At 38.7% G+C, this 26,891-nt stretch overlaps 1 protein-coding gene across 3 annotated transcripts in view; it reads left to right on the forward strand.

The window, feature by feature from the left end:
• Positions 1-26,891, forward strand: part of cap2 (cyclase associated actin cytoskeleton regulatory protein 2) — a 35,847-nt gene that overhangs the window by 1,665 nt on the left and 7,291 nt on the right. For 2 of the 3 annotated variants that reach the window (XM_072674888.1, XM_072674887.1), the window contains exons 2-8: positions 118-208; positions 7,281-7,407; positions 8,144-8,244; positions 13,576-13,653; positions 20,913-21,056; positions 23,245-23,330; positions 24,410-24,515. In XM_072674888.1, the coding sequence (XP_072530989.1) occupies positions 7,293-7,407; positions 8,144-8,244; positions 13,576-13,653; positions 20,913-21,056; positions 23,245-23,330; positions 24,410-24,515 (630 nt within the window). In that variant the 5' untranslated portion in view covers positions 118-208; positions 7,281-7,292. The remainder of the gene's footprint in view (positions 1-117; positions 209-7,280; positions 7,408-8,143; positions 8,245-13,575; positions 13,654-20,912; positions 21,057-23,244; positions 23,331-24,409; positions 24,516-26,891) is intronic. The other variant, XM_072674890.1, reaches the window with a different exon arrangement.

Genomic DNA, 26,891 nt, shown 5'->3' on the forward strand with positions numbered 1-26,891 from the left:
GTCTAGTACTGAAAAGGGGGTTCTTTAACTTGTAAAAACTGTGGAACCACTTTTGGTGAACCATTTTTAAAGGGTCAACGTTCAGATGTTTTTTTGAGATGTCACGTCTTTTTACAGAACCATACTGTTGGCTGAAGAATCTTTGAAGAACCCGTTTTGAAGGTGTAATCCTACCTGATCAGGCCCTGTTTCCCTAGACTGAAACGAGGTAAATTCTCAAATACTCTCAAATACTCCTGTAGTCCTTCCCCAATGGTCATTTGTCAGCTTTCACAACCTGTTAGCTGTTAGTTATACAAATCATTGAGCAAACACACATATCGTTGGCTGTTTAATACATGCATTGCATGGCACGATTTTCTACATTACTAGACAAAACTTCACGAAATACATTTCAAATGCCATGACTGAGAGCCTGAAAGCAGCTGGAATGCATGAAAAATGCAAATATGACGCCAGACTGACAGGACCATGCTGTGCCTTTCATTAGTCTCCAAAAGCCTTTTTATATGTATTCATAGCTATTAAAGTAGCAGCACCAATATTTTCAGAAATGAGGAAAAAATCTCCATGCATGGGGGCTGTGGGAACAGGCACTATATCAAAGCTCAGCTACAGTCTTGATTATGTGTAGGAAGGGCAGCTTAGTTCACCAGGAGTCTCACACCTACAGTTCAGATCATGTACAGCTTAGATCATGTAATCAGTGGGGCATCCATCACTGTCTGGAGCTATGAGGTTAAGGGGCCTCAGGCTCTGGAGCCTGGAGCTGTGTGGCTACAAGGCTGAGGGCTTCAACTATCTCTGAAATAGCGACTGAGGCCTAGGTCAGGCATTTGACACGTCAGAGAGAATTCTCTAGAGAGATTACAAGATGACGTTTGCATTTCCACACAGGGCCACTATTAATTACTGCTGACACATCTCGGAGAGAGATGTGAGAGAGAGAGAGACAAAGTGGAGAGCTGCAGATATTATAACATACAGTAGAGGGCTGGTTAATTTAGTGCATGTGGTTTCCTACTTGGTTTTGCAGATGAAGGTAGAGCTTGACCCTGTATGGTATGTATGGAGACTCTGCTGTCAATGGGATGGCCAGACTGCACGTATTGGTACTGTCAAAATAATGTATTTACATTGTTGAGCTAAAAACCTAGTGATTAGTCTCCATTGATACTTGGTTCTCGTGGTAGAGATGGTCTAGTGTAAATACCTGGGTTTTGTCAAATCACTATGGCCAGAGGACTGGTCAGCAGTAGTAAGGAACTACTGGCTGCGGTATGAGGAGGGACAAATCACAAACTGGTGATTGTGTTGTGCGCCCAAGGCTTATTAATATGCGAGAACCATCTGGCAATACACAGTGCATAACACCCAGCTTTGTATGGGGCTGTGTAATCACAGACCAGTCAGAGTGCCCATTCTAACTCCTGTCTACGGTTGAAAGCTCCTGCTGTTTTGTCAGCTGAAGGAGCACCAAAAGCATATCAGGTAGGTGGCCCTAATGGTTTTGGCTCATTGGTGTTTGTATATACAGTAGTGTTCAAAATGTGATTCATAAATACTGATTTGGTCTTTATGGCACAAAATTTGAAGGAATGCTGGCATGTTTTTTTTTATCATCAAGACTATTCAACATATACCTTTAAATTATGGAAAATACAGTGATAATATTAGAGTACCTTGATCATTGTAACACAGAAGAAGCTTACAAATGAAACTTTTAATGGTTACAGCATAAAAAAGTTAGTAGGAATCGTAGAAGTTCTTGGTTTTGATGATTTCAGCACATCTGTGCCTGCTGGGAGATTCTGGGATGGCTATTTCATTATGTTCTCAGCTTCAAAGAATTGCTTTGCCTATTTCACATTGTGACGAGGCACTGTCTTGCATAAAATTGCTGTCTGATTGGGAGATTTTCACAAGGAACTAGGTGTTGCCTTGTTGCCAAAACAGGTTCTGAGATAACATTAGCATTCATCTTGCCACGTAGCTGTATAAGAGGCCCAACTCCTGCTGCAGAAAACACTCCCAAACCACAGCATTCCTTAAAACTTAAGTTCACACACTTGGTTCAGTCTTTCCTCAGTTTCATTATTTAGGAATTAGCAAACTGGAGAAATTAGCATCAGATGGCAGATTAGCACAAATATCTGTAAATTACCCCAAGGTATAATCTGATTTTGCTCCTAGTTTTAATAAACTAAAAAGCATAACTTTTAGTGATAGGGGATGCCCCAATAAAATGATCCGATCCAAGTGTCTTGATGCTGAGTATCAGCCGATACAGATCGAATCTTTGTGCTTGTATAAATAATAGTCACACAGTTTAGATAAGATGAGCTGCTGATTAATTAATTAATTAATTAATATGTTCAGTAAAATCCATTTATTTTTAGTATCAGTCTCTATAATGAGACAGTCTGGACTGACTGATTTAGTTTAGTAGAGACCTTTCTTAAAAGGTGTGTTTGATATCTTATAAACCAGTCTGACTCTCTTCCCCGACCAATCAGCTCCCAGCTCCTCTAAAACACTGCAGTCAAGTCACTTCATGTGTGTGTGTGTAGTGGTACACACTGTGGACTGATATATTTTGTTGTTAGTCTACTGGTATGTAATAACTGGTTTATAGTGGGTGAATGTGCTGTGATTGGTGTTTCTATAGTGTGTGTATTAGCCTTAGCGTTAGCCTCCACTTGGTTTTGAATGCGCTTTTTAGTGCTGGTTTAAAAACAAAGAAAGACGAGTGGTGCTCCCGCTGGTAAAACAGAGCGTTTCAGTGATAGTTTTATAAAAGGGTCAGATATTATGGTCTGTTTTCGTGTTCCACTGTGAAATTGCTTCACACTATAGACTCTTAACTCTTTTATTTACCTACTGAGAACGTCTGCACTGCAGCCAGCTGGGCAATAACGTTCATTTAAGATGCCTTTATTACACCAGATATTGCTCTGAATACCGTGGTTAAAACAAAGTTTTACAAAGTTTTACGGGACGGGTCTAATTCTGATCCAAACCATTTATGTAAGGTTAACTTTAAATTTGTATAAGTAGAGACCATAGTCTTAAAGACTATTTTTGCTGTAAGAACTTTGATTTTTTAAGGTCCTAGTTGACATGTGGAAAGTCCACAAAGTAGTAGCTCAAAACAAACTGCTTGTAATAACAGTACTTTGGGATTCAAATGTACACTTAAAATATAAAGGTGCTTTAAATGGGCCTTTGAAAGATGCCATAGAAGAACCAATTGTGGCTCCATCAAGAGCCATGTTTGGTTAGAAATGTTTGAGTGTGCAGAACCTACAAATTTGTAAATATAACTTATACATGAAGTGAAGGTTATTTAGATGTTTTAAAGGTTCTTTACACTCACAGTAAAACAGACATCTTTATTACAAATATGGTCCTTTATGGAATGTAGGGCATAGCTACAGGTATTGGGCATAGATGTGATTTAGTTCCACATGCTTTGCCCCCTCCAAATTTAGGCTAGAAATTATTTCTGCACTTCTGGCCCATTTCACATGTAAGCTCTAATTATTGAGGTATTAAAAGAATTCTAAACATTTTTTGATTTTACTTTTGTTTAAATAGAGGCTTCAGATAAAGGGACCAGGCTAAGATCATTTCACTCCTGAACTCCGATTAGGAGCTATCCCGTGTCATGAGAGAGATTTTAATCACGCAAATTGTTTGGTGGATGAGGTCATCTCTCACTGACTCATCCTGGATTGGGTGACCAGATTCCATTTCTTTCCTAACTACGGAGAGATCAGGGCCTGTTGTCCTCTTCAAACCCTGGTGCTCATACAGGTGCCTGTCTCAGCATTTCTCTGGATAATGGAATTAACTTAAAGGCCTTGTACCGTGGAAAATTATATTGTGTATCACTTATCGTGCAGGTTCCCTTTGTGCTGCCAAAACAGCTCTGAACTGTCGAGGCATAGGCTCCACAGGACCTCTGAAGGCGTCCTTTGGTATTTGGCACCAAGACGTTAGTAGCAGATCCTTTAGGGCCTGTAAGTTTTGAGGTGGGTACACATCAAATGGCTCAGATTCTTACGCTTGTCCATTTTTCTGACATTTCCAACACATCAGCTTTAGGAACTGACTGTTCACTTACTGCTAAATATATCCACAGACACTATTTAGTTATGGTTGATCAGTGTATCTGCCTAATAAATCTACAGTAAGTTAACTCACTCATTCGTGTAATTATCTGGAGTGTTTTAGTCCTTTTTTAAGGCTCAATACTGGACAGACAATCAGAACACATCATTTACATATCTGTCAGTTTTAAGGGCACAGAAACAACAACTGTGTCATCTCTGAGGGGGAATAATGAGAGTCTAGTATATGTACATGTAGAAATCTGTTATTTTGTTAGTGTAACACAGTATGAAAGAACCTTTGGGGGGATATAAAACACAAGGAAAATGTAGGGCATGGGCCTTTTCAGATGGTGCTAGTCTTTTGTTTTTGCCCCATTTTTGATAAATTTAGTTATGCTGTTTTCTATTAAACTTTGCTCTGATTTCTGGGCTGAAATGAGGTCAAGTCAAATGGATTTATATAGCACTTCTTACAACCTGTTTGTCACAAAGCAGCGCTACAGGAATTTGGAAATGAGACAAAAAAAAGAATAGAAATCATGTAACCCCAAGTTAGCAAGTCACAAGTGACAGTGACAAGAACAAACTTTCAAACTGAAGGAAGAAACCTTGAGAGGAACCAAGAACACCATTAACACCACATAACTTCATTGTTCTGCCCTCGTGTACTCATATGATCATTATTGTGCTTAGTGGTGGTAATAGTAATAGTAATGCATAAACATTCCCAAGTGTTGGTATTTCAGGATGTGAGGTGTAGTTTGAAGGTGTGGACTGGAGCAGATCCTGGGAATGGAGGGTATGTAACTGGACTGGGATAAGTAGCAAGAGACCTCAACGATCAGTCTTTCGTCAGCGTGAGGCCAAACATTTATAGAGTAGAGAGAATATGAACATTACCAGAGTGTGTCATTCATAAAGCAGGATTATTATCTGCAGTAGAAGTGAAATGTGTTTCACATGGCTTGATTCCTTTGCTTTTGATTAATCTAATTAATCATGATAAGTCATGAGGCTCTGAGGGACCATAACACTGAATTATTAACACTCTGCAGTCTGAAACTGAGAAGCTGCTTTGACAAGCCACCATTACTAAGATCTCAGACTCTACTAGTGTTCTCCACATTTCCACAGCATATATACACCAATCAGCAATCAACATTAGCATAAAGTGAAAAGCAAACATTGTTGAAGTCAGTCAGTTCTTGATGGCGATGATGTGTCAAAAGCAGGACAAATGGACAAGCGTAAGAATCTATGCCAGTTTGATAAGAACCAATGTGCGATGGCTAGACGACTGGGTCAGAGCATCTCCAAAACATCAGGCAGGTCTTGTGGGGTGTTGCCGGTATGTAGTGGTCAGTACCTACCAAAATTGCTTCAAGAAGAGACAACAGATGAATCGGTGACAGGGTCATGGGCACTTAAGGCTCACTAATGCCCTAAAGAACTTCCTAAAGGATGTAAAGGATCTGCTGCTAATGTCTTGGTGCCAGATAACACAGGACACCTTCAGTTGGCCAGATATGTTCAGGGAAGGTGTTTATGTTAATTTGCTCCTGTTATTTTGCTGTTTTCACTGTCTTTTTGCTGCTGGAATATGTGACTTTCCATCCATAAAATGTGAGATTCTCGCCATCCATCCATTATATTTCATTTGGAATAACTTACCGCACAAAAGCACCATGGAGTTTGTTGAGGAACGGACCATACCTATATTTTGTTGCCTCAATTTGTGTGACAGTCTTTTTAACGATGAACAACGTATTTCACCATTGTATGTATGTCCCTTTATTGCTTAGATAAAACCTTGAGAAGAATAATGTTGGTTGATGTTGGTAGAGAGAGCTGAGTGGCATATTGATGTAGCACAGAAAGCATGCTGTTGTGCACTATAGAATGTAAGACTGTATTTATCAAAGCTCATGTTACGACTTTTTTTTCTGTTTTACTTGATTGAATTTTGTGATGCATTGCTCGTAACGGCTAAGCATTAAATGTGTGGCAGTAAACTTGTTTCTCTGTGTGTGTGAATTAACGTCTATGTGAGTATACAGGGTTGGAAAGATTAAATTGTAAATGTTAGTTTTAAATGCTTGCCAATAAGATACATTTATATTTTCAGCACATAATCTACATACTGCCTGGTTCAGAATGGTTTATTCATTGCCTTTTATTTATATTTTTTGCATCATGCTTGTTTAATGAGTGTCTTTTCTTTTACTATAAGATCACAAAACTATAATTATTTCTTTTTCTATACTATGTGGTATTCATTCTATTAATATCTGCTCAAAGGCCAATGGTAATGTTTATTTTGTGTATACTTATTTGCATGTTGCAATCACCGCATGTTGCAAGCATGTTGCAAGATTTTCTATGGGGTTCAAGTCAGGCGACTGTGATAACCACTCCATGAAGTTTGGGGATTCTGTTCTGTGGAATGATGGAACTTTTCAGAGCTATGGATCATTGGTATGTCTGGAGGAGGTAGAATGAAGCATAAGCTGAAAAGATACCCTGCCTTCTCTGAAGCATGGCTGTGGCTCTGTGATGTTCTGGTGCTGCTTTGCCTTCTCTAGCACTGGAAACCTGCAGTGTTTGGAGGGCAAGATGGATTTGATCAAGTATCAGGAAATCATGGAAAAAATAATGCCTTTAGAAGATTCTGAAGATTCTGGAGTGGCTGTCTCACTTGAGCCCCACAGAAACCCTTTGGTGGGATTTGAAGAAGGCTGGCAGAAGCTGGTGCCTGGCAGTGCATCATGTAAATTGTTCATGTTTGAATGGTTTATTACAGCTATTCCCAATTGAAAATTAGGATCTTTGAATATTGATTGAGACTGTATCAAAACAGAATAAACACTCAAAAACTAGGAAAATGTTATTGGCACACCTATAGATTCCTGTGAATAAAATTCAGATTTTGTCATTGAAATTAAATGAGACAAAAGGTTGCTGTTATCATGAAACTTCAAATATAATCACATCGTGTTCACTAAGCATCATGGATTTTGGGTGGCTGTGGCCAGAAAATGTTTTTTGGCATCAAACACCAGGCATGACTTTGGTGCAATAGGACTAAATCATCTAATTCTCACTGTGAATCAGGGTGGTGGATGTGAAGCATATTTAAATAGCTTTCTAATTTCTGACTTTTTACAGGCTTTTCCTGCCATGGAAGCACTAGTTGAGCGACTGGAACAGGCTGTGATTCGCCTCGAGGCCGTTTCAACCAAGCTTCAGGGTTGTTCTGGAGGCATGGCCAATGGTGACATCAATGGACTCAATGGTATTTTAAATTATACTCAGACAGTGACACATTAAAAAGTGTGCTTAGGCACTGCAAAACTGCAAACTGTGAAGTGTGTTGTATTTAATTGCAGAGATTATCCTTGATACACTATATATTCAAATGTTTGTAGACATTCTTTCAAATGAATGCATTCAGCTACTGTAGCCAGGTTGCATCCATTGCTGACACAGATGTGCAAATGCACACTGCTTGTTTAATCACTGTTAAAAAGTACTGTCAATAGAATAGGACGCAGATAAACATGAATCTATATTCCCATCATTGAGCTGGGAATACTTCTGGAATGAGGTGTGGAATTGCTCTAAACAATGTAAAAAGCCTTCCCTGGACATTAGAGACACTTACTCCAACAAAAGCTGGATAAGCTCTTTTTTTATACCTATGGTTTCAGAGGAAATAATAAATGAGTAGGTGTTCCAGTACTTTTGTCCATATAGTGTATGTGATTGACATTTCAGTTGCACCTTGAAATGTTTTGAGGAGTTCACCGAAAATCAATTTTTAAAGAACAAATTATGGTGAGACATTTAGGAATTTGTCCCTTCATGGGAAATAGTATCTTGCATTAGAAAAATCACTGAGAAAATACAATGAGCTAATGCCTGACCAGATGCTTTATTGTTGTAACTCATTAAGAACCTTGTTGGTTTATTATTTGGTAGATAGTTTGCAGTTTTTCACTGTTTGTTATAATAATATTCTCTCTTCAAAGGTGAACCCCAGTGCATAAATGCGTTTGACCATTTTCTGAGAGGCCCTCTATCCGAATACATGAAGAACAGCCGCAGTATTGGAGGCGATGTGGCAAAGCATGTATGTACAATTAGTGTTATATCACAAATAGTGATTTGGAGTTGTCACAATATTCAAATTCTGATTCTGATTCTGATACCAAGTGTAGTATCACAATACTCAGTACCAAACAATTGTACAGTAATTTGTCACATATTTGCAGAAAGGATATTATGAACAGATCCCATTTTATATGACTGAAAGTCCCATAAAGGAGCATTTACAGCATTTTTGGGGTCTGGATTTTGGGGTCTTCTTTGACGAAACAGATATTATGTTCATTGATACATTTTATCAAAATAGAAAGATCTCACTGTTACAGAAGGATCCTGGCCAAGATAGGGAGTAGTACACATAAATATTTGTTCCCACATAGACAAACAAGACTTTACACACATTTATCACAGTTATCATCAAACCCTAATAACTTATATAAACTGTAACGGTTTACCTACTTACACTCTTTGAAAAATATCTTTAAAACAGTTCAATGTCTGAAGGTACAGTTTTCTTTTTGTAGCATATTTAATTTTTCAATTAATTTTTTTCCTATTTACTGCCAGTAATGGAGCAACTCTTATTTATTCCTTTATATTCTCCCGTATTGATTACGGTACCTCAGTTTTTATTTCCAGGCTAAGATCATTTGTAAGCTTCAGTATAATTAAACCTCTGGAATTTTCATCTACAATAAAAAATCTGCACACATCACTCCCATTCTCAAGGAGCTGCACTGGCTACCAGTAACATCACACGTTAAGTTTAAGATTCTGGGGCCCGAGTGGTCCTGTGGAATAAGGCGCTATTATTTGTCACTATTATAAGGATTGCTAGTTCGAATTCCGGTCATGCTGCTAGCCATTGTTTTGGAGCAAACAATTGGCCTTGCTCTCTCCAGGGTGGGTAGATGGCACTTTCTCCCCACATTACTCAAGTGCAATGCTGGTCGGCACTGGCGTCTGCTGGCCGATGCATTAGAGCTGGGTACACGGCACTTTTCATTTGAGTGCGTTGGTTGTCCAGTGACATTTCATCGCTGGCATCTCGGAATAAGAGGTGTTGGTTGACTTTTGCACGTGTAGAAGGAGGCGTGTGTCGATCTTCACCCTCCCAGTGTTGGGAGCATTGCATGTGACAGGGGAAAATATGTATGGTTTGGATAATTGACAATCCATACTGGGAAGAAAAAAGATAAAATCTGAAAAAAAGATTCTGTCACTACATTCAAAGTCATTCATGATCTGCCCCCTGTGTAACATAGCACCAAAACTGTGGAATTTCATACCCTAATCTCCAATCTCTTCCATCAAATTGGACTTAAAGACCTTCTAACAATACTTCTGTCCTTCCTCTGCCTCATCATTTTTTTGTTTTACTTACTTTGATTCCTTTCCTAGCTCTCTTGTTCTTTTTGCTGCAAAGCATAATCTTGTAAAGAGACCTTGGGATTCTAAATAAATATAATGTATTATTATGACTATTATTAGTAGTAGAAGTAGTACTTGATACTGAACATTACTTTAGCAAAACATTAAAAATACATTGTTAGAACATCAATTATTAACTGAACTGAGCAGGCAAATATTCAGATTTTGCTGCTGAAATAACGTAATTTTTTTTATTTCTCATTAAATCAACACTAAAATCTTGAATTGTAATCAAGGTAGAAACCACTGTTGTATTAAATGAATATTGAATTGTTTGCCACATTTTATATATATATATATATATATATATATATATATATATATATATATATATATATATATATATATAGTGCTAATGACATGTCATACAAAACATCCAAAAATGGCTTGTGATTTCAGCCTGATAAAGGAAAACAAATGTGGGTGGTAGTTGTCAGGGAGTGAATGAGTGCTTCACAGTGCAAAACGAACAAAAACTAGGCTGGGAATTCCCAACTTTTCCCATGACTCGGCTATACCTGTCATATGCCGTTATTTATGACCCATTTTTAGAGTCATTCTCTGAACAGGTCAGTACATACGCAGCTTAGTCACAGAGGAAGCTCTAACAAATTATAGATGTCAATGTAGAAATACTACATACAATATGTCATTCTCAGGTCAATGTCATAACATGTAAACAGGCTTTGGAATGGACTTTGGACTCTTAACCTGAAGATTGCAGACTCTGTCATCCTCCTCATCAATCACCTGTCAGACAGTGACTGTGCTCTCACAGCATGACAAGCAGCTTTGTTACACACACAAGCGAATCATGACCCCAAGGAAATATTGCAGTAAATCGTTAAATAATTGCAGAAAGGATATTGTAGAACAGATGGCAATTGTAGTCCAGTTGCAGCCTTTTCATAAAAAAGTCTATTTTGAGCTCTGAGGAGCATGTCGTGGACATTTAGGGCCTTTGCTACAGCTCTGTCATTGGTTTGGTAATTGAGGAAATGAAGGAAACAATTTTCTGTTGTTCTGAGATCATTATTACATTTTATTTAGAAATCTCTTTTAAATTTTATTTAAAAACCATAGAAATCTCACTGAGATTGAAAATCTTGTGTCCTTGTTAAAAAAGGGGGCTGCACACATAATGTGTTACCAAATCGTCAGAGAAAAAATATAATAATTAAGGTCATCATAGCAAATAATTTAAAACATTGACAGACAGTTTTCCCCACTTTGTTGCATCAGGAATATCTTTAAAATCTTTCATTTACTGAGGTTTTGAATATCTTTATAGCAATTTGTAATCAGACAGTGCAACATATCTATTGGCTTTCTCAATTTTGATAAAAGTAGGGCTCTGACATATAATAAATAAAACAAATTTGTATAGTTTACCACAACTGCCCTCTATGTAGCAGACTAGGGTTCAACACATTGAATTAGGAATAACACACTGTACTAGTAGAGACAAAACTACTTTTGTACAATTAATAGAATTTGAAGCCACACTGGACAAGAATGTCAGAGAGATCTAGAGTGTATGTGGTTGATGTTTAAGAGAAAAGTAACACCTAGACTGAAGTGTGTTAGAAACTGCTAAGTTTTAAGATACAGAAAGGCTTCATTTCTTATCAATTCCAAGTGACATTAAGTAAAGGTTGTATGTATAATATAGTGGCAAAAAACGTAGAAAGTCTATAACACTTTTCATTAGGGCTGCACGCTATTGGAAAAAACTGACGTTGCGGTATTTTGTTCTGCTCTCTCTCTATATATATATATATATTATATATATATATATAGGGTCCGCTCATATAATAATATATATATTATATATATATAGGGTCCGCTCATATAATGGGTCCGCTTTATAGATATATACAAAATCTTGTATTTTTAATTATACATATATATATATATATATATATATATATATATATATATATATATATATATATATATATATATATATATATGTCGATAATAAAAAAAACAAGATTTTACCACCAATCAGTGATCCAACATGCCATGATGTTAGTAATGCTCTCTGTGTATCCAGGATTGGAGTAAAATAAGCAATCCTGCCTGTGGTAGATATGTAATGGAAAATAACTGGAAATTGCTTTGCTGGTCAGTTATTTATTTCAGTGTTACTCTGCTAAAGCATGAGCAGACTAATAAATCACTGTGCTGATCAGTTATTAATCACAGTGTTACTGAACTCTACTAAAGCCTGAGTAGACTGATAAATCACTGTGCTGATCAGTTATTTATCTCAGTGTTACTGAGCTCTACTAAAGCCTGAGTAGACTAATAAATCACTGTGCTGATCAGTTATTAATCACAGTGTTACTGAACTCTACTAAAGCCTGAGTAGACTGATAAATCACTGTGCTGATCAGTTATTAATCACAGTGTTACTGAACTCTACTAAAGCCTGAGTAGACTAATAAATCACTGTGCTGATCAGTTATTAATCACAGTGTTACTGAACTCTACTAAAGCCTGAGTAGACTGATAAATCACTGTGCTGATCAGTTATTTATCTCAGTGTTAGTGAATTCTACTAAAGCCTGAGTAGACTAATAAATCACTGTGCTGATCAGTTATTTATCTCAGTGTTAGTGAACTCCACTAAAGCATTAGTAATAGGAATAGACTCTAGTAAATGTCAGTGTTTGGCATGGCCCTCAGAGTCCACTGACTTGAACATCACTAAAAAAATCTGTGAATAGATCTAAGACATGCTGTGTAGCAAGATGACTCCAGAATATTAATAGAACTAGACACGCTCTGGAGGAATGAGTAGGTGGAAATTTGGAAAGAAAGATGAGAAAGACTCATAGTTAGATATAAAAGGAGTGTTTTTAAGTATTGGAGTGTCCAAACATTTGCATTTTGAATACTTTTAGATTATCAAATACAATGACACTTTGCATGAAAAATTGCAGGAAAAGTTATGTATAACAACATTCAATCTGTAATTTAGTAGAACAGGACAGCTGGCATGAGATGGTGGGAGCAATAGTGGACTGAAGCAGGATAGGTGAGCAAAACAACGCAGTAAGTTAATGAATGCATTTAGGGAAGTGTATTCAGCCATCACTGTGTTTTATACTACTGTTCCCCCAAAAACATCTCAGCACAAAGCTAATTCTTAAAGGGTCGCGCAAGCATCACACTAAACACTCTCTCTGCCAGATTTTAAAAATTTTTTGGGGGGGAGGGGACTGGGTCCAGCTTAGCTATGTAACACTGCAGCAACGTCAAATCTCAGATTGGGGGTTGCTCAGAACTTTTGAACCTGAAAGTGTGAGAATTACAGGAAACAGTTTCTTAAAGCGTCTTTACCACGAAAGGCAACACTCAACTAATCCAGATCCCTCATCACTGCAGCAGGAGGCTGGATGGGAGAATGTTTTCTATCCAGCAAAGGCAGCTCCTTTTATGGTCAGGGCCTCTGGGTTCCACTGCTCTGTAAGAGGAGGTCTTTTCCCAAACATTGGCTATGCCTCGTTGGATTTCACCCTCCTTAAAGTGTGTGAGTGTTTGTGTGCGTGTGGTGCAGGAGAAAAAAATATAACCTACTATGAAGTGAAGGGGAGCTCAAAGCAGAGTTGTTTGTGCTATAGCATGCATATATGCATTAGTGTAAGGTTTATGCTACACAAAGGTGCCAAATGTGTTGTTATAACTGTAATTTGGATACTAGTTAATCAGATAACATGCAAATAACTTTTGCATTCACATATGTCTGCACATGTTTACTCTCAGTCCCAGTTTTTATTTATTTGATTTACCAGTTTGTGCTGGGTTTGGCACACCTTTGCAAAATTCTGCCTAACAGATGGTGCCTTAATATGACATTGCTTAATAGACTTTTGTCCCTGTTGGGTGTATTTATGTGAATCTGCTTTTAATTTAACAGGCTGAGATGGTACACAATGCCCTGCAGGTGCAGCGCACCTTCCTCAAAATGGCCTCCATGCACCAGGAGCCTGCACAGGTAAAGATCATCATCACATTGCTTCATACTCATCTGCCTTTGTCACTTATGTCTTATGTCTTTTCTAACATGTAACATTTTAAGGGGCCCACACCCCACCAGAGACACTCACACATGCATAAAAACTATACAGACAAAAGTATTGGGACAGACCTTTTAATCATTGAAACCATGCAGTCTGCCTTTACATACATTAGTAAATAAATGAGTTCATTGTTCAGTGAATTCCAGTGTGGTACTGTAATAGGATGCCCCCGCTGCTACAGGTCAGTTCATTAAATTTCTTACTTCCTAGATATTCCACTATCACCTGTGAGTGGTATTATTGAAAAGTGGAAGCGTGTAGGAACCACAGCAACTCAGCAACCACGTGTCAGACCACGTAAAGTTACAGAGTGGGGTCGCAGAGCACTGAAAAACACTCTGCTTACCCAATATCCGCAGAGCTCCAATGGGAGCTGCAAAGGGGTCTCACTTCCATATTAATGCCTATGGATTTGAATTGGTGGAGCTAAACTGCTGTAGGTTGAATAGCTAAACATATCATCATTGTCATAAGGAAAAAAACTTCTATCTCTCCATGTGATAGAAGCGATATGGGACCTTTAAATCATCAGAACTCTTTTTGAAAGAGAAATATCTGACTATCTGTTGACCCTGCAAATTAATTGGTTCATTATTGTTCATATAACGTAGTTATGATGTACACTTATCATCATGTAACTGAGATCTTATCTAAGTGTTGGTCCCGTACATTACACACATTCTTCAAGCCCATACAGATCCTGGTGAAGGGTACTGATGTGGCTGAGTTTCAAATACTTCCAAAGCCCGACAACGAAGGCTAAGGTCTCCATAGGCGTCAAAGGTTCAGCGGGTTTGCCCTGGTTTATACTGCTATACAGCGCTCTTCCTCCTCTACTCCATACGGTTCTGAGGTTATGTGGTCAGCCATGCGACATTGGGCTCTCTGTGAACATAGGGATTACCTCCACTGTTCAAAAGAACGCCAATACAACACATTCCCAACGCTTCACACAGCGGCCCCGGGGGAAGTCTGGGGGCCAGCCTGATGTCATTCCATCGGACTTTGGTTTGTGTTGTCTGTTGCCCAAACAGGAAGTGATTAGCTTCGTGCTTGCAGGCTATTGGGTGAGAGAAGAAGCAGGAATTAAGTCGTCTAATAAACAAACAGACCATTGAGAAGTGTTGTGGCTGAAGCATTGTGAATCTTTGCAACTATTCTGTGAAATGGAGGCCATATTTGGAGGATGTTTGATGGATTTGAGGATTGAGAGTCGTTGTTGGTTCTAGATAGATTGTTGAATGGTGACCATAATAATCAGTAGATCCTGTTGTGATTATTCACAGTAGATTAAAGCTATATGCACCATTCACAGAATAATACATTTGTAATCAATGGCAGTTGTTTGGAAAATTTTCAAAAGTATACAGTGAACCATGCAGTTTCACTTGATATCTTTAATAAAGCCTTTATTAATTAGCAATAATTTCGAGAATTCACACACATTTAACCAGTATTTGCCAGAGCTCAGTTTTGTCCGGTGACCACATTACCTTTCCACACTAAACCTTTAAATATTAGAATCACTTTATACTTTATACCTTCTAGATCACAGCTGGCATTAGACATGATGTTTATCTGCTCTAGAGGGTCCTATTGTATTGGCAATACTTCTTTACATATACAAGACAAGCTGTGTGTGTGTATTTGCTCATCTGTGTCAGTATTGGCTGCAACCTAAAGTCACTTATAAGTATAAATCATCAGATCTTCATTAGATTTTCACACATCAAAAAAGCAGATAAGGAGAATCAAATCAAACAAACGAGGCAACAATATTGGTGGGTTTCAACAACATTTCTACTGGATTAAGGTCAGAACTTTCACTTGGCCGTTCCAAAATATTAACTTTACTCTTCTTTAACCATTATTAGAAGGGTCGTAGTCTTGCTGCATAACCTGTGTCCTCATTAGATTCAGCTCACAGACATCTTGACTTTTTCCTTTAGAAATTTCTTGCATAATTTAGAATTTATAGTTCTGTTGATGGCAAGTTATTCTGGCTGAAATGCAGCAAAACAGGCTTGGGAGGTGCATGGGAATGCAGTGTTTTCCTTTCTCCAAACATAACACTTCTCAATTAAACCAAAAAGATCTATTATGGTCTGTCCACAAAACACTGTTTCAGTGGACTTCTGCCTTGTCCATGTGATCTGCAAACTGCAGACAGGCAGCAATGATATTTTTGGAGAGCAGTGGCTTTCTACCTGCAACCCTGCCATGCACCTCGCAGACTACTACACACCTTGCTCTTGACGTGGATTGGTGGAGTCCAAACTTTTTAGAGATGGTTTTGCAAGCTTTTTCAGCCTGATGGGAATCACCAGCTCTTCTCTGAGGTCTGCAAAAGTCTCCTTTGTTTTATACAGCACATACACATTTTTTGTTTGAAAGTGCTGTGATATGAGAGAGACAGGACCAGAGTGTTGCAGTGGAGAGAAGGGGTTAACTCCTCAATTGGATTCCCACAAACTTGAAAGGAAAAATAGTCCAACTGAATTAGATATGCCCAGAAAAGACCAGTGACTCTTTGGAGTAGTACACTCTGCACTCCCCTGAGTACACAGCCAGATTTGAGTGAACTATATACTCTCTCTAAACCCTGCACAAATATACACAGACACACTCATCACAACCCTTTCTGTACTCATATATATAAAGCCCTTGTCTATAAATGCATAGAGCACTGTGTGAGTAACACTGGCAGTGTGCTGGAAAGCTGTAAACCTCTGGCTTCTCTCTCACTCTTTCTGTGTTTGTGTGTGAGGCTGAGGTTGCATTCTGTGGCTTTTTATGGTCATGTTCTATATTTGAGCCTCTGTGTTTCTGTGGCCTTGGTCAAGTGACAGGCCTGTCGGTGGACGCTGAGGAGTGTTTGTGTGTCCTGCAGACTAGAGAGCACAGCTGTTACTCTCTGTAATTCCCTCACAGACTTCCTAGTGGAGCTGCGATGATCTCAACCAGAACTCCCGGTCAAGGAGTTCAGGCTTACGGTGGCATCAAGGTCATGTTAATTTAATGTCATTGGCTATAGGATTGGTCTTTCTGTTGAGTTTTCTTTTTTGCTATTTCTATACCTAAAGACAAGAATATACAAGAATTATGGGAAGAGTAAATCGGGGACGGAGGGATTGGATAGGAAAAATATTATATCACATGTCAGATTAGCTGTGGTGCACTTTCCAACCACATGTTGGAAACAGCAGGGTAATCCCCATTTCCCCCGCTTGGAAACCTTGTTAGTTTTTTGTATTGGTCAGTCAAGGTCTGCAGGAGGAAGAGAAGAAAAAGTAACTTCTTGCCTGTGCTTCATTCATGGCCCAGAGATAGGCAGGCTATTTCTGTCCTTCTGCCCTGAACTGACAGAGATACGAGAGGGGAAGTCCAGGCTGATGCAGGGGCAGGTATGGACTGATGACTCAGTCTAGGTCTACATTTATGTTGACTCAATGCCTCAGCGTTCCAAGAGGTCATCTAACAAACTTCACTTGAGCTAATACAGTAATGGAATGGCTGTTAAGTTGGCATCAGGGATATTCCCAAGGAGAAATGTTAAGCACATGTCAAAGATTTGGAAAGGGTGGTTCGGAATTGAGCCATCCTTGTTCTACCCACAGATACCCTTATTCATAGCAGATGTTGCCAGGTAGATCTTTCAGAAATGTGTTTTTTTGTGTGTGTAATTGATCCAATTTGTGTATGGTAGCAAATTTGTCACTGTTTCCAACCTGCCTAATTTTTATTAGATAGACTAAATGTTTGTGGACACCCATTCTAATGAATGCATTCATCTACCTTAAGTTGCATCTATTGCTGACACAGATGTGCAAAGGCACAGGCACATAGCTTATCTAGTCCTTGAAGATACGCATTGCGCATTAGAATAGGACTCTCTGAAGCAGATCAACATGAACAGGTGGTGATCATCAAACCTTCTGACCTCACGTATGGTCTTGCCCCTGAATGCAATCAGGTCCTTACAGCAATGCTCCAAAATCTAGCGGAAAGCCATCTCTGGACAGTAGAGACTAAAACAAAAGCATGATTAACTCTTGAAAGTTTACTTGTAATTTCAGAAGAAACAATGAAGGAGTTGAAGGAGGTGTCCCAGTACTTCTGTCCATAAAGCGTATTTACATTTACAGAAGTAGGAATTTAGTCATCCAATAAACAAATGGACCATTGAGAAGTGTTGGAGCTGAAGCACTGTTGCTCTTTACAGCTATTTTGTAAATGGAGGTCATATTTGGAGGACATAGAGAGTCGTTGTTGGTGCTAAATAGATTTCTAATGGTGAGCTTAATCATCAGCTTTTTGCCTGCGGGCTCATTCACCAAGATCCTGTTAGGATTAGAGTACTGCCACAATTCTACACAGGATTATGCACAGTAGATTAAAGCTATATGCAAAAATATACAAAAAAGCAACATTCGCTGAGTAATAGAATTGTAATCAATGACAGCTGTGTGGTAAATCCTTAAAAGGGTGGAATTACATTTAATATCAGACCCTTGGGGACTTGGTTATCTTGTAAATCTAAAAGATGCTTTCACAATTAAGCATGCTTTTTAACAGAAAGCCTCCAAAACCACACTTTTAGATAGAGCACGCTATGATTAATGTGCTACAAATGGTGATGTACTCTTTTATACTTAGCACAGCTGTAGTCTCAACCTCATATCATCAGGTTATTTAGAAAACTTGTTGAGTTGTGTTCAGACTGTACATAAGGTTTCATTACATCATTTTGATGTGAAACATTAAAAACCACTCTTTCTGAGACTTTGTGATATTTTTTAATCTTGACTCTAGGCACTAATGTGCTGCGTTTCTATATCCATTTGAAGATCACTGGGCGTTGAAAGGGTTTTAAATCTTCATGTTTAACTTTATTTTTAACCTTGGTTCTTCACACACAGTGCCATGTCTTAATAGCAGCCATGATGTCCATGCAGGGCATGAAAGGACTGTCTTTATTCAAAGAAATGAAAATCATGTGCATGTTGTTAGAAAACGATTCCTTCCCTCTCCTTTTTTCATTCCCCCAGCCTCACTCCTTACAAAAACTACACACATGCACACAGACAGCTAACATTAAGTTATTCTTTGTGGTCTTTGTGGACATCTCTGTTTTAGTCATCTTTATAAACACTAATATGTTCAGTCACACATTCAGTCATGTTAAAAAAAAATAAGGACACCCCATGAAAATCATTGGTATATATATGTTTAACATATTTAAATGTGGATATTTGATCTTCATTTGAACAAGGTTGAGAGATGGATGTAATATAACTAAACACATACAACTGGATAAATGTCTTTAAAAAGCTTCTGGGCAAGATTTTATCAGGGAATACATAGACAAAGACCAGGAGTTCTGAACTATGTTTCAAAGTTCTTTGAACAGATAAAAACAGACAGATGACAATGCTCATTGCTATCTTACACCCTGCCAACAATCTGCTTTCATGCCTTCCACCTGCGTTGTTCAAATAGCAGCGGTGCTTGTGAATATATCTACTCCCGTGAGCGTGGTGGTCTCAAAATGAGGGGTGTTCAGGACGATTTCTGATGTGTTGCTAACTTGGCAACAGAAAATACAGGTGCGCCACTGACTGAAAACAACCTAGGCAGACGTCAACAGTCAGACGTTCATTGCTATCTTGGCAGTGAATTGTCACAGGCATGTGCCCAACGCGTGTACACCCCCGCTTGTTAATGGACACAGGGCAGTGCACAAACCCATGGCAGCTATGCAAACTTTCAACAAATCAACAATAAACAGAATACCAAATATATAAAATAACATTATTCTAGAGGCGAGGTGCTCTACCACTTTAGCAAGTCTTCCCAGACTGTGCGTGAAATGCCATTGAAATAGCAATCCACCAAAGTCAGAATGCACCTGGCTCTTACAAGGAATGGCAGGTGACATGCTGATCGGTTAATTGCACTCTATGCCCAAAACACACCCATGAATAATTAAGAGACTTAGTACATGCCTTTTGTGGTCTGCTCTTGGGCTGAACTTGCTAGGACGGCCTGACCTGGCCATGTTGGCAGTTGTTTCACTTGTAAATGATTTAGCCGACAATTGAGCGGCTGATTGTCCTGAGATCTTTTTAATCCCCTTCCTAGCTGCATCTACAAACATCTTTCTGAAGGCCACAGGAAGCTCTTTCGATCTGGCCATGGTGATCTTTACCACTCATTTCAACAATTAGTAACAATGTGTGGAGTGTCCTGACTTTTCCTCAGTCAATTACACAAATGATTTTGTGTAATTTGCTTCTTGTAATGTCTAACTACTTGTAAAAGATTTCTTTTCCAAGAGAAAAACAGGCAATCCTACTGTTTCTATATTTGTCCAATTCTGCCTAGCTCGAGTAATAGACTAAAAACGAGAGAAGTATTTTTAACTTGGATAAAAATAAGAGCAGCTACACATATTTATTTTCCCACCAACTCATCCAGAAATTCAATGAATATGTGAATGTTGAGTTCAAAATAGCAGGTCAGGCAACATGTTAAACACAAGCAGCAATCGGAGCAGCGTGTTCCCTTTCTCCCTGTTATGCTGAAGTAAACTCTAAACACTGGGCCTGTGCAGGGCCTTACAAGGCCAGCGGGATCTCCCCGTCTGGAGCTGGAATGCTGGCTGGGAGAGAGGTGGAGCTCTCTAGATGTTTCACTGGAAAAACAAGCTTTCTATGTTAGATGCTCATTCACAATGTAATTGCTGCTTTTCATCAGTGTATGTTTATTTCACTGTAGGATCATAAATCACTGTGATGTTGTTTAGCAATGGGATGTTTTGCAATTGTAGCCTGATGTAACAAACTGTAGGACAGTGGTGCCCAAAAAAAGTCAGTCCTGGGAACCTCAAGACTGTATTTTTGTGACTTTTGTATTTTCCCTATTCTAACACACCTGACCCAGCACAGGAGGAGCTTGTTGAATAAGTAATGAGTTGAAACAGGTGTGCTAGATGGGTGACAGCACTAAAATGAACACACTATGGGATCCCCAGGACTTGGAATGGGAACCGTTGTTGTAGGATATGAGTGTAATGATCTAATGAGGATAAATCTGCCAGATACTACTATGGAAAAATGCTAACCAAAATGACTAAATGAAATTTAATTTGTTTGTGTGTGGGTCCTCTCCTCAGACAGAACTGGCAGATCTCCTCAGGCCCATCTCAGAAAAAATTGAGGAGATCCAGACCTTTCGAGAGAAGAACCGCGGCAGCCAGCTGTTTAACCACCTGTCCGCTGTCAGTGAGAGTATTCCCGCACTGGGATGGGTTGCAGTGGTGAGTAGTAAAATTATTTTTCAACGCTGTACAAATGAAGCTTTTAAAGCAAGAGCTGTTCAGACTAGGTTATACACTGTATGTCCAAATGTTTGTGGACATCCCTTCTAATAAATGCATTTAGCTACTTAAGTTTCACCCATTGCTGACACAGATGTACAGATATAGAGAAGTATTGCCAATAAAATGGGATTCTCTGGAGCAGATAAACATGAACCTTTTACATGCCCTCATGTATAAAGCTCCCCAGCATTGAGCTGTGGAGCAGTGAAACTGGGTTCTCTGAAATGTCTGTGCATTACTTTTGGGATGAGTTGGGGATGAGATTTCTATTCACATAAAACCCTTCAGATTTGTGTGTTAGCCTGATCCAGGCTTGGTATGTTAGAGCAGGGATTCGTTTAATTAAACATAGTTGATGCAGAAACATATAGGGATCATCACTTTGTTTAAGAATTGGTTGATATTTGGTTGATGAAACAGGCAGCTGAATTTAGATCATACTGAATTTAGTATAATCCCAGTTCAGACAGCTATGATAGTATGATTTCGCTTTGTGTAAAATAAACATGCATAAACAGTAAACATGCATCAATCAGCCATGACCTTAAAATCACTGAAGTAAATAATTGGTTATCTGGTTAAAGTAGCAACTGTCAGGCTCTGAGTGGCTCAGTGGTCTATTGTGCCCAGGGGTCGCAAGTTCGAATTCCGATCCATGCTGCTTTGCCATCAGTGGTCGGAGTCCGGGAAAGCACAGTTGGCTATGCTCTCTCCAGGTGGGTAGATAGCAGATAGATAGATTAGATAGTAGATAGATTTCCCACCTCATTACTCTTAAGCAATGTTGGCCGGCACAGGTGTCTGTTTGGGACCCGGTGCTTTGCTCTAAGCATGTCTGCTGCTTGGCGATGCCACAAAGAGGGTGGTGGCTGGCTTTGCATGTACCAGAGGAGACATGTTAAGTCCTTACCCTCCAAGTGTCGGGAGCATTGCTAGCGTTAGGGGGAGCTACGGGTTAATTGGCAGTACCAAATTGGGAGACAGTGGTGAAAAAAAGCAACAAACAAATGATAAGTACCAGACAAGTTCCAGAAGTTAACAAAGAAAGGACAACCAGTAAACTGGTAAAAGGCTCATTGGCTTATTGATGCGATCTAAGGATGCCCCACCGTAAAACTTCCAAGGGATTTTAAAGTATCTGCTACTAACATGTTGGTGCCAGATGTATGGGTTAATCTATGATTCTGAAATGGTTAAACTTCACATTTGTTGGCCTCATGGAAGGTTTTTCATTGACTTATTTGGTGAAATTATGATAACGGTTGCTGACTTCAGTTTTAGAACTGTTCAGAGACTTATCTTTTACCCATCTGACGTTGATTAATGAATATTAAACAAATGAGGTGCTCAAATGAACATGTTCTTTCCTTATAAGGCCTATATTTCCAAATAACAAAAGGAAACTTTCTCCATATAGCCACTTAACAATGCATATGCTATCAGTGTGAAGGACGTTTAAGCAATATTTAGATTAAGCATACTTTTCGAAAAGTGTGTCACTATGTTTGTGGGTTTCTGGATATACATTACTTCATCTAGTCCTAATGATTCACTGTAGTGCATTATCTGGACTCGTATATTATCTATGTAGCCACTTACACACTCATAATCTTTGTTCACATTTGTCTGCATCCATGTCTGTGATGAGTAAACCTTACACTTTGCTTCATTACACAGTGTTCTCATTTAACATCTCTTGTTAATGAACAGTACAGATACACTATCTGGACACTTGCTCTTTTAATGTTTCTTACGAAATCAAGGGTATTAAAAAAAGGTTCATCCTGCTGACCACTTCTCCACTCATCCCTAATTTCCCAACTATTTGATGGAAAACACTGCTCCACAGCTCAATGCCAGGGGACTAGCAAATGTCTGGTGCCAATAGCTTCATGTTTAGCTGCTCCAGAGAGTTCTATTCTATTGGCGGTACTTTTCTACAGAGACTAGATAAGCTTCTACAATCTGTGTCAGCAAAGGGGTGTCTACAAACATATGGACATATAGTGTATTTTCAGTGCTCAGTATCTCTATGTGCATTTATTTATTTCGACAATTTAAGCACATAATGTCAAAATGTCACCATCAACTCCATTCCTCTTTTTGTTTCTTTTGCTTCTTCTAGAGTCAGAAGCCGGGGCCCTATGTGAAGGAGATGAACGATGCTGCTATGTTCTACACCAACAGAGTTCTGAAAGACTACAAGGACACGTGAGTGTTACCACTAGGGAAACATATGGATGATAACAGACACTAGCTAAGACAATATGGTCTTTAAACCTTATGAAGACTAAGGCCTTCTTGCCATCAGCAGCCAGAGTCCAAGAGTGCATAATTGGCCTTGCTCTCTCAGGGGTGGGTTAATGGCACTTCTTCCCCACATCACTGCTAGTGTGATGTTGATCAGCACAGGCATCTGTTAGCTGTTGTATCAGAGCTGGGGAGCCACGCTTCCCTCCAAGCGTGCTGCCTGGCTCCACATGTGCTAGTCTTCACCCTCCTACTGTTGGCATTGCTAGTGATCTAGTTCTCATGAACAGGGATTGGGTCATTTGCCTCCTCTTGTCCTGAGAGTCAAAAATAACCCAGTATGTCTACCCTGGTGGTGTAAAGCTGTCCTGGAAGTATGAACAACGGCAATGTTTCACTTTCTCTAATGTTGGGGTCTGTCTAGATAAAGATCATTTTAGTTGTTTTTCTTTACTATTAAATACTAGTTTTACCCCTTAAGACAACACTAAGGTTAACGTTACACATATGACAATAAAAAAATATTCTCACATTGAAATAAATTCACATTGTATAGTTTTTGTAATGATGACTGATCACTGAAAAACCAAACAAGCAAACTGAGTTTGAAATTGCTCAACAACCATTACTATGAGCTGTGAAAGTGCTCAGACTAATACCCCACTAAAACAGCTGTACAAACGTCAAAAAAAGTATGGCATCACAATGTGACAGCACAGTGGGAACTCGTCTTTGTCAGTGTCTAATGTCCATGTAACAATATTGTGTATGGTAACTATAGAGATGGCTTATCTGTATCAATCTAGCCTAAAATAGCATGCACCCACACTGTGTGATGTCATTGTTAGTTGTTGGTTCCTTCCTGTGGGTTAGAAGTGTTTAACTGTAGGGGGAGCCCAAGAGCAAAAATACTCATTCTCACATAATGCTGCTTTAAATCTGGTTACACTACCATACATAAACCATTGTGCACATTAATAATATATATGCTTAATCCTTCTCCTATGGTTCTATTGCTGTTTGTGTCTTCCTGGCTGTAGTGACCCTTGCCATGTCGAGTGGGTGCGCTCATACCTGAGTATCTGGACTGAACTTCAGACATATATCAAACAGCACCACACCACTGGACTGGTCTGGAGCAAGACTGTGAGTTGTTCATCCACACTGTTCTCTCATAGACACTTATTTACATAAATGGTCATTGAAAAATCAGAATCAAAACAAGATTCAGAATACTTTATTGATCCCAGGAGGGAAATTGCATTTGTTACAGTTGCATTTGTGTAAGAATACACAAATAAAATATAAAACAAAAAGAGAAAAAAGTACATGTACATTAATTATAAATTAAGTGAATATAATAAAGTGGCAAGTTTCAGCTGATGATGATAAGAAATATGGAACAGATGTCTGTATAAAGCAGTTCAAATTATTAATATATATTTTTATTATTATTATTATTACTAAGGAGAAATGCAGTGACCTGTTCTCAACCTTTTTCTCACCCTTTTATCAGAGGGAATCTGTGCAGTTGCTGCTTCAGATGAATACTTCATAATCTGCACAAGAATTAGTCTTTTAATAGGTGTGATTTTCTTTTACTTTGTAGGATTGGGTGTTTCAGGGGATGCCTGATTGAAACCTTGAGATACAGCTCAGTAGATATATTTCCATTTTTAGTCAAACAGGGGCTGCCTGAGTGAGCTGAGATATTATCTGAACTAGGATAGCGATCCCATTTGAGGAATCTCTCCTGAAAGCTTCCCACAGCTAGTAATGCATGTCTGTCCAGGGAATTCATTACTCTTCCTCCTTTTCTCTTCCAACTCTTGTGTTTTCTTTACTTTAGTGTCTTTAGATAAAAGGCCTGTAAGTTGTGCCTGTTTTTATTAGCGCTGAGACTCTTTCATTCATGGCATGCCCTAAAAGGAATGGGAGAAGGCAGTTTTGGGGGCAAATCAGGCTTTTTACAGTGCCTGATTTTCTTCGTTTTTGGCAAATTTGCCATAATTACATATTTTAGATAATCCAACAATTTTTTTATTTAAGTAAAAAGACAACATGAGTAAACACACCAAACACTCCATTTATTAAACTTATGTATTTGATTGATTCAAAACCTATATAATCCATGTAAAATGTAATTGCCCTCCTAAACCAAATATCTGGTTGTGCCATCTTTGGCAGAAACAACTGCAGTCAAAATGTTTGTGATAACCAGAAATGAGTCTTTTATAATCACTGTGGAGGATTTTTTTTACAGAATTGATTTAAATTAAACATTGAACGGTTTAAGGTCTTGCCTCAGCATCTCAATGGGATTCAAGTTAAGACTTTGACTTGGCCACTCCAGAATGCAGGGCACTTATTTTGTTTCTTTTTAGCCATTCAGGGGTGGACTTGGTTGTGTGCTTTAGATCATTGTTGTGCTATATAACCCAACCACTCTGGAGCTTTGGGTCACAAACTGACCTAATTGAAAATTAAAAATTAAAAAACCTTCAGGATTTTCTAAAAAAGAGCAGAATTCATTGTTCCATCAGTTATAACAAGTTGTCCAGGTTTATCACACTACCACCACCATGTATGACTGTTGGTGTGATGTTCTTATGATGCTGTGTTAGCTTTAAACCAAATGTAACGGGACCCATGTCCACGAAAGACTTTCACCTTTAACTCATCAGTCCACAGAATATTATCCCCAAAGTCTAGGGGGTCATCTAGATGTTTTTGGCAAATGCGAGACGAGCCTGTGTGTAAATTGACCTTAACTTAGGCAAGTGTGAATTGCAGCTCTTTAGATGTTCGCCTGGGATCTTTTGTGATCTCCTGGATGAGTCGTTGATGCTCACTTGGAACAGTGGTGACCCTTCCCATGAGTGATCGGCATAGCAAACTTTCACCAAGACTTCTCTATTTGTGGATAATGGCTCTGACTTAGGTTCACTTTTTTGAATAATGGCTCTCACTATGGAGTCTCTGAGCTTAAGCAATGGCTTTTGTATCCCTTTCCAGACTCAGTGACTGTGTTTTACTGTATTTAAATCTCTTTTGTTTAAATCTCTCATGGTTTGTTGTGGCAGGTAAAATGAACCCAGTTGTGAACTAAATTTGGTTGACTGATTGCTTTAGTAGCTATGGGGCAGTTCATTTTCACATGGGTGAAGTTTGAATCGTTTTTATATTCAATGAATGGATGGATAATTTAAATGATGCATTGTGTGTTTACTTGTGTTGTCTTTATTGTATATTAAAATTAGCTGGAAGATCTGAAACATTTAACATTTGTGACAAAGGTTCAAAAACAGAAGACATTGTGAAGTGGGCAATTGCTTTTTTAACCCACTTTATAGGCAATTGTATATTTAAGTTCAGGAGAGCCTGTCTTTGAGTTTATCTCTCCAGTAATCTTCTCTGTGAAGGAAGTGTGCACGTGTGTATTAAGGGGCAGGGGGTTAGTAAGTGTGTGTGGCAGACAGAAACTTGAGAGCTTAAGTGTGTGTATGTCAGCTGTCCCTCTTG

The sequence above is a fragment of the Salminus brasiliensis genome, chromosome 3, assembly GCF_030463535.1.
Source record: "Salminus brasiliensis chromosome 3, fSalBra1.hap2, whole genome shotgun sequence".
Lineage (NCBI taxonomy): Eukaryota > Metazoa > Chordata > Actinopteri > Characiformes > Bryconidae > Salminus > Salminus brasiliensis.